The sequence below is a fragment of the Talpa occidentalis genome, unplaced genomic scaffold (assembly GCF_014898055.3).
Source record: "Talpa occidentalis isolate TD23 unplaced genomic scaffold, MPIMG_talOcc4v2.1 talOcc4.7, whole genome shotgun sequence".
NCBI lineage: Eukaryota > Metazoa > Chordata > Mammalia > Eulipotyphla > Talpidae > Talpa > Talpa occidentalis.
This window is the reverse complement of record NW_023605083.1, coordinates 61,415,208-61,428,382: the sequence shown is the minus strand read 5'-3', so window position 1 is coordinate 61,428,382 and position 13,175 is coordinate 61,415,208. Positions and strand designations below refer to the sequence as shown.

At 41.3% G+C, this 13,175-nt stretch overlaps 1 protein-coding gene across 5 annotated transcripts in view; it reads left to right on the top strand.

The window, feature by feature from the left end:
• PTPN3 (protein tyrosine phosphatase non-receptor type 3) overlaps positions 1-13,175 on the top strand; it is a 98,604-nt gene that overhangs the window by 74,280 nt on the left and 11,149 nt on the right. For all 5 annotated transcript variants that reach the window (XM_037495503.2, XM_054689868.1, XM_054689869.1 and 2 more), the window contains exons 19-22: positions 1,241-1,401; positions 8,781-8,871; positions 9,148-9,209; positions 11,830-11,976. In XM_037495503.2, the coding sequence (XP_037351400.1) occupies positions 1,241-1,401; positions 8,781-8,871; positions 9,148-9,209; positions 11,830-11,976 (461 nt within the window). The remainder of the gene's footprint in view (positions 1-1,240; positions 1,402-8,780; positions 8,872-9,147; positions 9,210-11,829; positions 11,977-13,175) is intronic.

Genomic DNA, 13,175 nt, shown 5'->3' with positions numbered 1-13,175 from the left:
AGTAAAAATGGTAAGTAAACACGAGCATGGGACGTCACATATATGGTAGAAGTCACAAAATAGCCAGAGAGCTCAGATACTGTAGTCAGTGAGGAGAATGTGGTCTTCGGGGCCAGACAGACGTCCACTGTGTGTATACTGTACACAGTGAATTCCCATGTGCCCGCCCTGAGAGTCTGGGTTGCTCGGACAACTTACTTGCCTCTGTCTGAGAGTCAGTTTCCTCATCTGTAAAATGGGGATAAGATAACCGAGAATTAGGGCTCAGTTCCACTATGTGCAAAAGTTGTTAGTATCCTCCTTTCCTGTGTTATCTTGAAGGCACTAGGGAGCCATTGTAGACTTTTGAATAAGGGAGTGACTCCTTTAAGAGAGGACGGGGGAAGTTCAGGGTTAATTCATTTCCATTTGGGGAGATTGGAAAAGGTTATAACAGCACTTTTTTTTTTTTTCACTTCAAATACATTTCCCTTTTATTAAAGTTCAAATCACCATTATATGGTTCGGAGCTCTAAAGGAAAACGTGTTGAATAAGGTAATATGTTATCTTCAGCATTTCCAGGTGAATGTTTACATCAGGTAGCAGTATGAAGAAGTTCTTGGGAAGCCCATTCCCCCCTGGAGTGTTTCCTGCCTCATTCAGGGCTGCAGCGAGAGGGCACCCAAGATTTGTTTTTCCCTGGGCTGAGTCTGATATGAAGGGGCATCTGTACTGAAGAAGTGGGACTGAAGTATAGACGGGGTGTTAGGACTAGAGATATTTACTAGGGAGCCCCTCATGTGAACACAGCCTTGGGTTAAAGATTGGGCTCTGTGGGATGGTGGTGTTCCTGGGACCCAGCCAGTGCCTGGGGAAATGCCTGCTTGAAGGGGGCAGCAAATGGACAGGACCTGAGAAGGAGGGAGGGTAGCAGGGGAACTCAGTCAGAGAAAGCAAAGGGAGAAGACAGGTTTTCTTTAAAAACATTCTTTCCCTTTTTCTTACCTTTGGCAAAAGCCTCTGAGTACTAACACTATCATTTAAAACTAACCAGAAAGATTAGCGTGTCATTTTTTATAATTAGCACATATTGAATCATTCAACAAGAAGTAGTGTCTTTGGTGAAAATGATTCCCATGTGCTTAATCATTTAATAAGATGTTTGAAACCATCTGCATTCAGGTAGCATAAGTGTAATTGTTTGAGGGGAACCCATCAGCCCGCGTGCTGCTCCACAAGCTCTTTTCTCCTCCACCACAGCTGTCCACTCATTCACTGAGATCAAATCTGAAGATGAACTCAACCAGCTTTTCCCAGAGGCCATTTTCCCCGTGTGTCCGGAGGGCGGGGACACTTTGGAGGGTTCCATGGAACAGCTAAAGAAGGGTCTGGAAAGTGGGACGGTGCTGATCCAGTTTGAGGTAAGAGACTCCGAGGGCCAACCCCCCAGCCTGGGCCACCTCCATGGGTGGCTGCTCCCTCACTGCTGAATCTCCTGAGCCCCTGGCCAGGAGAAAATGATTCCCATGTGCTTAATCATTTAATAAGATGTTTGAAACCATCTGCATTCAGGTAGCATAAGTGTAATTGTTTGAGGGGAACCCATCAGCCCGCGTGCTGAGCTCAGGTTTGCAGCTCCGCAGCACCGACCTGGAAAGCCACATGTGCTTGGGGACTACGGCCCATGGCTGAACTCTGCATCACCCCTGATTCTAGTGATGCTCCGTAGTCATGGAGAAACGTGTCAGAGATCCAGGAGGAGGGGCTTTGAGCACATTTAGCTGCCAACACAGAAGCTTGAAATGCTCAGCAATACAAGGTAGTGCGTGAGTGCCTGGGGGTGATGAAGGGGCAGGTCCCCAACCCCTCCTGACACTGTACTCTTGAGCAGGTATTGAGACCCCATGAGAGTATGGTATTTGGCCTCCCCAAGTCTCTCAGAAACATGTGAGCATAAGTAGAAAACAGTCAGACCCCATCTTTTTCCCCCAGGAGGGACGGCTATCTATAGAGTAAGACTGTTGACAAGGCACCCGCAGAGATTTTTCATAAAACTAAAGAGCACCAAAGGAGACTGGGTTTTTAAGTCCGTTTTACTGACTGCTAATAGAATTGAAAATAGGACATGTTTATCTTTCAAATTTATTGAAAGGTAAGAGAAAGCAGAATAGCGCATGCAATAACACGTAATAGAAGAGCCCAGAAAGCAGAAAATAGGCCAATAAAAAAAATAGATGATGTTTAATGACAATATACACTGTCTGATACAGTCAGAGTTTCAGGTCCTATTCAAAGCAGAAATCAGCAGCGCATTGCTTTATCAGGAAACTATAAAGGAAAAACAGACACAGAAGCAAATTAGGAAGTTTGTCAAATGTATATGGACCACAGAATTGATTCAAGAAAGCATGAATAATATTACGAAACAAGGAATGCAAAGCAAAAAGCCTTGAATGGAAGGAAGGTTCATTTTATAATTGTGTAAGGAAGATAATGTAATAAAATATTTGAACAATGTATATAGAACAACAGTTGAAAGTAAAAACCCACAAGTGAAAGGTAAAGATAATTGAGCCCCAGAAATCAATAGGGAACTTTAAGTTTTTAATTCATAGCCTTACCAGATGATATAGATAAGTTCATATATGGTAGAAATGAAATTAGCATAAGAAGACAGGAATAATAAACTCATTCAGTAGAGTTGCTAGAGATATACTGAATACCTACAAAGAGAATTAGCCCTATTTTCCTACAGGAGGCCATGTGGGCTTTAAGTTTGTTTAAAAAAAGAAAAAAGGAAAATGTACAGATTATGTTTTCTGGTCTTGCCTCCCCAAAAGTTCAAAATTGAAACGCAATTATTTTTAAACTTTGTCCAAAATAATTGAAACAAGGAGAACTTGAAAACCAGTTATAGACTGTTAGTTTTATTCTGTTTTTGGTATTGGAGGGGGCATGAAAGAGGGAAGGATCTGTGGAGTCACTCACTCATTCATTCATTCATTGAGTATTAGGTGCTTACCATGTGCTAAATGCTGGATCAGGAACACAATGAGGGGAGGAAGAGGAGGACTTATGGCCCCAAGGAGCTAATAGTGTAACCTTGGTTTATTTTGGGAAAGTATCATGAGTCCCAGAAACAGCTACAGGCCAAGATAGAACAGGATTTTTGTTTGTTCTGTCTCACTGGAGGTGAGATGTTTTCAGGAGGGTCTCTGGAGTGAGAAGTAGGATACAGAAGAGGGATGAGACTAAGTGTAGAGGGGAGGGTATTTTAGGAAGGCCAAAACCTGAATGTAGACCAAGCTCCTGGGATGTCAGAGAGACAGCTAAGGGACCAGGCTCAGGCCCACCTGGGGTGGGCAGCACCCCATGGAGTCCTGGGGGCCTTCTCCAGGTGATGCAAGTCCTTCAACCCAGTGAGAACCTTTGCTCTTTGAGTCGACTGTCCACAAGGAGGCACTGTGGGCTCTCAGGAAAAGATCAAGCCCATCTCAGTTCTCCAGAAAGTCCCCTTTACTCAAGTGGCTCCACTTTTATATTGTACATATGGGGCTTCCTCATAGATTTCCCTTGAACAGTGTTCACTGAACTTTATTATGTTCAAAAAATGCTTGAGAGAGATGTACTCCCCTACCCCCTTAGTAGTTTCTAAAGGGTGACAGAGACCCCCTATTGGATATCCCCTGAGGAGTTTGTTAAATTGTGCCCAGTCCACACCTTCTGCAGTGGGGCCTACATTTGACTCTTTTAACACATTCACCAGGAGGCTTGATGCCCACGCTAATCCAGAGGAGAAGGTGAAGGTCTGCTGAACCATTGTCCAGAGACTGCCCATCCTCACTGTCTTACCTCTTGAGCCTAAAGTTAGACAGTTGTGTGAGAAATGGAGAATATACAGAGTTTAGGGTTAAATATTAGGATGTTCATGTTTCTTTCCTCTTGCCTATACATTGCCTAGAAAATAAGTAGGAAACCCCTCATTTTAAGCAGTGTCTTTGCAGAATTACAAACTGCAGAAGATAATAGCAGAGCTGCTCTGTGTTGGAGCTAGTGAAGTAGGTGGAGCCTCAGCTCTTGGGTTTCCCCAAGCCGCCTCCCTGAGATCCCGAGACTATGAAACGTATTTTAACCATAGAACTGGTAAAGGAGAGGAATACTAAAGAAAGCCAGAAGAGATGGGAAACTAATGTAAAGGGGGACCTTTGATGAGCACCTACTATGTGCTAAGGACTGCATGTGCTTCATCTCCCAGACTCTCACAGGAACCCTCATGGGTGTGTCTTTGACACCTTTGTATAGATGAGGGACAGCCCTAGAGCAGATATCTTCAAACTGGATTGGGACCCAGGCAGGCTTACTCAAAAGCTTGTTTTTTTTTAAAACACTACCTAACCTTAGGAAACAACAAAATGCTGTTTACATGTGAGGGTTACTGTGAGAGTAGTACAGCATCCATGTGGAAAGATCTGAGTGGCTCTGTGGCCTCCCGGAGCCAGAGACTTTAAATCCTGGCTCTACTCACTTCCTGTGTGACCTCAGGCACGTCCCTTAAATTCTATCAACTCTACTTCCCCATCTATAAATTGGGTGTCTCCAGGGATGGCTGAGTTAGATGAGATAAATGCTTAATGCTTTGTCTGGCACATGGTAAGAGAGCCATAAAAAGGAAGTATTATTATTTTAAGTAAAGGCTTCAGGACTCTAAAGAACGTGCCCAGTCTCCACACAAGAAGTCATTGTGTCGCACTGGGTGGAGAACCCAGGGCCCTCTGACTCCAAAGTCTTGGCTGTCGGATTCTCCACTCCTCCAGTGCCTTTGGCAGGTGGATGACTTGGCTGGTGGAGTATGTGCTCTGGACAGGAGCAGGAAGGAGGGCCTGTTCACCCACAGGTACCTGCTCCACCACACAGAGGGCCTGCCGTGAGGTAGCTAGGCCTTGGGGGCGGTGAGTGGGGGGAATCCTCTCTCAGGTGGTTTCCAGCAAGCTTGCTCCGAAACATTTTTTCATTCAGGGAATTCCCCTGTCCCTCCTAAGGCTTCCAGTAAACAGTTACAAATGTGTTCCAGAAGGCATTTGGTCCCAGCTTTAATAAAATCACACTTAATAATAATTAGCATTTCTATAGCACTTTGGAATCTACCAAGTGTTTCACAGTATGTCATCTCAGTTGACTCAACAGTTCTGTAAAATAGATATGGCCAAGATTTTTAGCATCACTCTTTCACAGCTGGAGAAAATAAGGCTCAGAGGCTGGGTTTTGTTTATTTATTTGGGTTTTGTTTTTTTGTTTTTCTTTCATAAAACTAACTAGTTTTCTAAGCTTGTTTCCCTATCACTGTCCCCATCTCTGATTCCCTAGGGCCAGACTTCATGTCTCTGCACCCAGGGCTCCTGACCATCTCACACCTTTCTGCCCAGGAATAACCAAGCCAAAATGTAGTTCTTGTAGTTCCAATGTGCGGTTCTTGTCTCAAATTCGGGCCAATATAAGAAAGTCTGAACTCATCCCCGCCTCCAGAAAGGCATCCCTGTTTCCAGCACATCACTTCCACCCCATCTTCTCAGTGTTTTCATACCCAGTGTGCTGAGCAGCTTCAAGGTCTGAACAAAAGTCTATGAGTTGAACTCAAAAACTGACTCTTAACACTTCCAGAAACTAAGTGTGTGAACAGGACTGACACATTTCAATGGACCTAGGATTCAAAGGCAGCCTTCCCCAGGCAGATATAAACACCTCTGTGGGCAGATCTTCTGAAGATCCCTAGCCCCCCAAATTTTTAACTTTGATTGTTTGCCCAGTTTTTATGAAATTTTTACTTTTTTTCACAAATAGATATCTTTTGTCTTAGTTCAGATTGTAATAATTCAGATTGTAATAATTCAAGTAACTCAGAAATAGCCAGAGTCAAATAAACAGGCTCCTGACTGCTTTCCCCGTTAGCATCTGTATTATGACTGACAAATAACAATTAGTGCGTAGCTGGCCATGCTTTTCCTGTGCTTGTGCAAACATATTTTGTACACACATACGTCTCTGTAAGTGCACACTTGTATCATCATGTATATATTGTGTGTGTGTGTGTGCGCATGTGCTTTGTACAGATAGGATCACACTGTGTATGTTTGTTATTCTGCGACTTGCACTTTTCCCTGAAAAACAGATGAATGATGTGTCCAAATCGGTACTTTTAGTTTATCTTGCACATGATTTGGTGCTGTACCTTCATCATAATTTAAGTCAACACCTCTGACTGGGGAATACTCAGGCAGTTTTCAGCTTTCTGTTAATAAAATATATTTTGCTACAGATAGATTTCTTTCATATATTTCTATCAGATAAATCCCATGATGTGCACAAACATTTTTAAATACTGCTATATACGTTTTAAAATTTCATTTTACTACTTTGCAACCCTATCAACAGAATCTACTGCTGACATGCATTTATATACTTGTTTTAAGTAAAGGCTTTTGCTAGAACTATTCCCTTTTTTGCTAGACCATCTCAAGTTGATTACATTTGCATTTCTATTTGAAAATCTTTTTACCTCCAGGTTAACTTTACTGACTATATTCACTTAATTGCAGTTCACCTCTATGCATGTACTTGAAACTGAAATATCATTTAGGGAAATTTGACTGAATCAGAAATCCTCCTTACAGAATCAGTCCAAAACCTCTCATAAGTTATTTCCATAATGAACTCCATTAAATTTTACAGACATTTGACAGATTGTTCAGTGGCTACTTGATTGTTTTGAACTGAAATTATAAAGGTGATCTGTAACTGAACTTGGGGAGAGTTAAAATTCTAGGCATTTAGTAAATGTATGAGATATGATACAATTAGTGTTACTAAAAATTTCTATGCTAATATACTCCTTGTGATTTCTATGCAAGTTGTTTAATTTTAAAAAGACCAGATAAGAGAAGAACAGACCAACGGAGGGCAGTTTACAAAACAAATAATTTGCAAAATTACAGAGGGAAAAGAATGTTCAGCCTCCCTGTTCAAATTGCAAAGACATTGTAGTTGGTGATGTTTGCCACAATGTGGTGAATTAAACATTCTTATACACCCCTAGGGCAACATGGTTATAAGCTCAAAGTCCTACAAATAAATTTTAATGCAACAATTATGTTCTGAGGAATTTATATGAGTACAGAAGTTGAAAACAGCCTGATAAAAATGTAGAGTAAAATTTAAAACTATGAAAAACCACAGATTATTGAACCAGTTAAAAATCACATATAGAGAATGGTACAGGGAATTAGGCACTATAAGTAAGTAGGAAAAAACTGGCTTCCAATTATGGTATTTCCCAGAACACTTTTTGTGAGATCTGAGAACCTTGGCCAAATTAGCTGGAGAAACACTAAGCTAGTTAGAATTAAACAAGCATATGTCCAGCAGGACTTGTCTTCTTAGAGGTTCATAGAATATCAGAACGTTTGTACTATTTCCCAGATCTCTTTGAACTTGAAAATTCTTTTACAGTCTAAGGAATACCTGTTAACTTCTCTCAGTATGGTTGGGTTTCACATAATCTACTATGGGAAGAGCTAATATATAGTTAAATCTCATCTTTTATTTTTAAATGGCATGTCTTTATTATATGTTTTGCCATATATGCTTATGTTTCTTTGGGTGCATGGATGTATAGAAAAATAAGCTAGAGAAAATATGAAAAGGATCCTCTCAGGGCTATGAAATTACTGGTCTTTTTTTTTTTTTTTTTTTTTTTTTTTTTTATGAATTTCCCAAATTTCCTGCAAAAGGAAAAAAGATCACTTGGTAATACTGAAAAAATTGTGTCATTTTTAACCTCCCATAAAGTTGGTAAAAACATCTGATTGATAATGTTTGTCTCTCTCCTTCAAAGTGGGGGACGGTGATGTGTAGCAAAGAAATCTCAGTGGGGCAGGGGGAACTTAATGGGGGTGGATGTGTCTGTGTCCTTCATGATGGTGATGGTCCTGTGGGTATGGACTTAGGAACCGTTCTATACATGTTAGTCAGAGCTCCATAAAGTACTCCCCAAGCCTTGGAGTCAGATTTGAGTTCAGTATCTAGTTTGCAATCTTAAGCAAAGCATTTAATCTCTGCCTCCTGCTTGCAAAATAAGGAAACTCCTACTACCTCTCACAGAGCTGTTGTCAAAATCACATCAGATACCATAGCAAAGTATCTGCCGTGTGCTTATTACGAACGCGCAAAAATTGCTTTCATTGAATTTTTTGCTAGTGATCGCATATACAGGAAAATAAGCCTTTAAATGAAGCTTACTATTTATCAGAATAAATGTTTTTACAGTGGAAATATACTTCTGAGCTAATGAATGAAATGTTCTCATTCTTGAACAAATAAGGTTCACTCCACTGAATTGGAGGGAAATGTTTTTAGACTAATTTAGGTGACTCCATTTAATTTTGAGTCAGAATTCTTTTTTTTCCCCCTACTTGCTTTCAGCATTTGTCACGTAATTGTCACAAAGACAAGGTTTTACTTAACCATATTCCATTATGTGTGACTCAGACCCCTTCCTATGACTGTTTTTTCTCCCAAAGATCTTCTTGTTTATATAAAAAAAAATTTTGACGAATTTAGTTTCTCATGTAATTGTAAAGCTGCTTCTTGGGGAATGTTTTCTTACATAATATAGTCACTTTTAAATGTTAAGATCTGGGTGCTCTAGCTGGTAAACTTTACTGCTGAAGTATACGTTCACACTCCCTTCGTGACTGATTTCTTAGCAATGTTTTTTTGTTTTTGTTTTTACTTTTCTGTCATATAGCAACTCTACAGAAAGAAGCCTGGTTTGGCCATCACGTTTGCAAAACTGCCTCAAAATTTGGACAAAAACCGATATAAAGATGTGCTGCCTTGTGAGTATCCGGTGTGACTGCCTCCTTCCCCCACACGCACACTGAAATAATGTTTCCCTTTTTAAAACAGATTGTCTGGTATTCTGGAACGATTTTCAGTGTGTCTGTAAACACCACTGTCTTTATTGCAGCCATTTCAGACTCCAAACAGTTGGGGAATAGTGTTTATGCTAATGAGGTGGGAGCTGCAGATGGGGCTGGGAACTGAACTCTTGTTTACTTGGTATGATAAAAATAACGCTCAGAATAATTGGTAAATTTTTCTCTCCCCCACAGATGATACCACCCGGGTATTATTGCAGGGAAATGAAGATTATATTAATGCCAGTTACGTGAACGTAAGTTAGGAATCTGGATAATAAGAAAGGTCACATTAATCATTATAACAAGCGTGATAACGGCACACAGGGTGCTTTGCGGTTGCCAAAGTGCCTTCCTGTTCATTCCCTTGTTTCAGCACCACAGCAGGCATTGAGGGCGGCAGAACAGGCTCAGCTTACAGAGAGAGGACTTCACATGTACTGAGGTTCAGAACAATTAAATAATTTCAAAGTCTCAGAACTAACAGGAGGTGGGACAAAAACTCAGATTCCTTGTCTCCTACTCCAGCCTCCACATGCCTTCTGCCCTTAGCTACTGACTTTTAGGTGTTTTTTTGCCAGTGGTTATATTTGTAATATTCTGTATTCCCCCATGCCCCTATATTACTAGTGTACATCCTGCCAAAAAATAAAACCTCTGCTTTATATATACCCCCAAAAAGAAAAGGTAAAGGTTTCATATATTGTGGGAAAAGTATTTATTCTCACCCTGAAAATATGTCTTGGGCAACTTAATAGACTCAGCTCCTTCATCTGCACCACGGGTCAGCACATTTTCTCTGTAAAGGACCAGAGAACACATATTTTTGTCTTTGAAAGCCAAGGGCAAAACTGAGGCTATTGCTTAGGTATTTCTATGACTATTTAAAATACAGCTTTGTAACTCACACCACTCAACAAAAACAAAATAAACAATCCAGTCAAGAATGGGCAGAAGAACTTAAAAGACATTTCTCCAAAGAGAAAATGCAAATGGCCAACAGGCATATGAAAAGTGTTCAACATCCCTTATAGTCAGGTTAATGCAAATTAAAACCACATTGAGATACCGCCTTATACCAGTGAGAATGGCACATATCAAAAAAACAAGCAATAACAAATGTTGGCGAGGATGTGGTGAAAAAGGAACTCTCCTACATTGCTGGTGGGAGTGCAAACTGGTCCAACCACTATGCAAAACTGTCTGGAGGTTCCCCCGGTCTACTAAAAATGGAGCTACCATACAATTCCTAAGGATCCACCCAAAAGACACAAAAACAGTGATTCAAAAGAACACCTGTACACCTATGTTTATTGCAGCACTATTTACAATAGGTAAAACCTGGAAACAACCCAAATGCCCAAAAATAGATGACTGGATCAAGAAGATGTGTATATATATATACACAGTGGAATATTATTCAGCAATCAAAAAAGATAAACTCATGTTATTCACAGAAAAGTGGATGGAGCTAGAAGGAGTTATGCTCAGTGAAATAAGCCAGAAGGAAAATGAAAAATATTGGATGGTTTCACTTATAGCAGGAATATAGGGGAACCAAATAAGACATCAGTGTAAAAAAAATAATAACAGTACAAAACACAGCAAAGCAAAAACAGACAATTATAAATCAGAGACATCCTGCAGGGGAGGAGGAGGGAGAGGGATCAGAGGGAGGGAGGGAGGAGCACAGGGGACTGAGGTGATGGTGCATGGGTGCACTGGTGAAGGAGACTCTGGGGACTACACCTGAGGGGGTGGGGGGAAGCAAATATTGTTTAAAAATGAACAATGATGTAAAAAATAAAAAAAACTAATATAAAAAAGAATAGAAGTCAAACCCTTTAAAATAAATGAATAAATAAATAAATAAATAAATAAATAAATAAATAAATAAATAAAATACAGCTTTGTAAACAACAACTCTTAGCCAGCAAGGCAGAAGCTGGACTTGGCCCTCAGGCCTTAGTTTGCCAATCTTTGATCTAAATGATGAAATCCAAATTTTTCTTAGGTGAAGTTCTCAAATTATAGCAAAATATCAGGAACTGCCCTCATCAATATGGCTGATCAATGAGTCCAAACTCCTGTGACCTGTGTCCCTCCTTCAGGAGTCCTGGTGTCTTGAAAGCAGTGTCAGGAAGGGTGAGGGTGTCCAGACTGCTCAGTGCAGTCTCTTTCAGTTAACTAGGGGCTGAGACCAGGTTGAACAAGCCATTAACTGAAGCATCCACTAGCCATGAATCAGGCACCTCTGTTTACCTTCGCTGCCTGAAAATGAGTGAATCACAGTGCCACTCCACAGCGCTGCAGGTCCTGAGTGTTCTTTCAAAGAAAGGGCTCAGTTCAGAAGGGAAAAGGCAAAAGAGCTGGCTGGGAGGGGGACCCCCTGGCACCCTGATACCATCTTAGCATGCCATGTTAAGATGAGTGAACTCATGGTACAGTCATCAGGAGCCACATGGAAAGCAAAGTGCAACAAAAATTGGTGATATATGCGTGTGTGATTTCTGCTTTAAATAAAAACAGATTTGGTTACAAACCCTGCCTAGTGAAAGACTCGCAGATTCCCAGTTTTGATTCTATTTGGGGTAGAGCAACGAGAGAAAAACTCTTCTGCCACCTTGTAGGCACATTTCTGTCTTTCGCCTGTTTTTTGAGTATCATCCACATGTATCTTAACTGTCTTAACCGTTACTGTGAGATACCTCTCGAGGATTTTAAAAATTACTTTCTCTTTGATTTTTCTTATGTGCTGTAAGTTGATAGATCCCACTAATGTGATGTCACTTACCAAGTAGGAGAGTTTAGGGTCCTATTGCCTGTCCCTCTGCAGCAGTAACAGATTCTAATGCCAATGCCTTCATCTCTTGCCAGATGGACATCTCTGCGGCTGACCTTGTAAACAGGTACATTGCTGCTCAGGGACCCCTGCCCCATACCTGTGCACAGTTTTGGCAGGTCATCTGGGATCAGAAGTTATCACTCATCATCATGTTAACGACTCTCACAGAGCGAGGACGGGTAAGTGACTTGATTTCCAACTCAAATATGTGCTGTGTCACATGTGCTCCAGCTAATATGAGTCTCAGGACTGGAGAGGGTCCTCAGTGTTATCTAGTCCAGCCCCTACTTGACCCATGAACGGCTGGGAGCTGCTAATGGACACTGTTGTTGGAGCTGCCAATGACAGGAGCTCGGTGCTCTTTCAGCCCACTCCCCAGTTTCCCCCAAGCTGAAAATAGTCAGACAGCCCCTCTCACTCCCAGCTCAGACCCATCATAACAAGCCCAGAACAGTTCCCCTGGCCTCACCTCACCTGTCCAAAACCCCTGCATCAGTTTTGGCGTCACCCCCCAGACAAGTGCTGGTCCTGTGACCAGCAATATGGGTGCCAGGTTCTCAGTAGTGCTGAAAAGTAGAAGAAATTCCAGTCTCTGCTTGTTAAAGCAAAATCTGATGCACAGATGGGTAAGACGTACTTTAGGAGAGCAGTGGACTCGATACTGTACTTGGCCAGATGTGTGTTTTCATCAGGACAGATCATTGATTATTTAACAGAAGTCAGTATGCAGGGCACCTCTGTACCCAGAATTCTCTAACCTCTGCACTCATATTGATGTCTTTGTTGTAAAATGTTTGCTTCTAAACACATTCCAAAATCAAACACAAGTTAATGTTGATACTGTGTGCGGCTTCCGCCCAGCCTTTCTGGCCTCGCTTGGGTATGTGGTTGACAACGCCAGGATTATAATGTACCCTCTTACCTAAAACAGCAAGTAGAAATTCCTGCTAGTTCTAAGAGCCCCGTGGTTTGCAAAGGGCTTTTACTTGTATTGTCCCAGGCTGATGACGCCTCACCTCTGCCACAACATTTCCAGGGTCCATCTTGTGGATGTTCAGCTCTGACTTTTAAATTCTCCCTCATAATAAGTTGAAATCCACATCTCTTTGAACCCCCACCCCACCTTCTCCTACCACATGAAAGATATAAGTTACCTCTCTTTTCTGTGCAGTCCCCTTTCAAATAGCAGAAAATGATCTTGGAATTGCAAAAGGCTGCAGATTCAATTTCCATTAAGTGGTGGTCAGCAGAAATTGTCTGGACTTTGTCTCGATGTGACAGTTTTCCCCATTTTGTACTCATGTCCTTGACTCTTAAAACCTATATATTGCATGCTGCTCAGGGACATCAGAGCAGTTTACTTATTAACCTCTCTGAC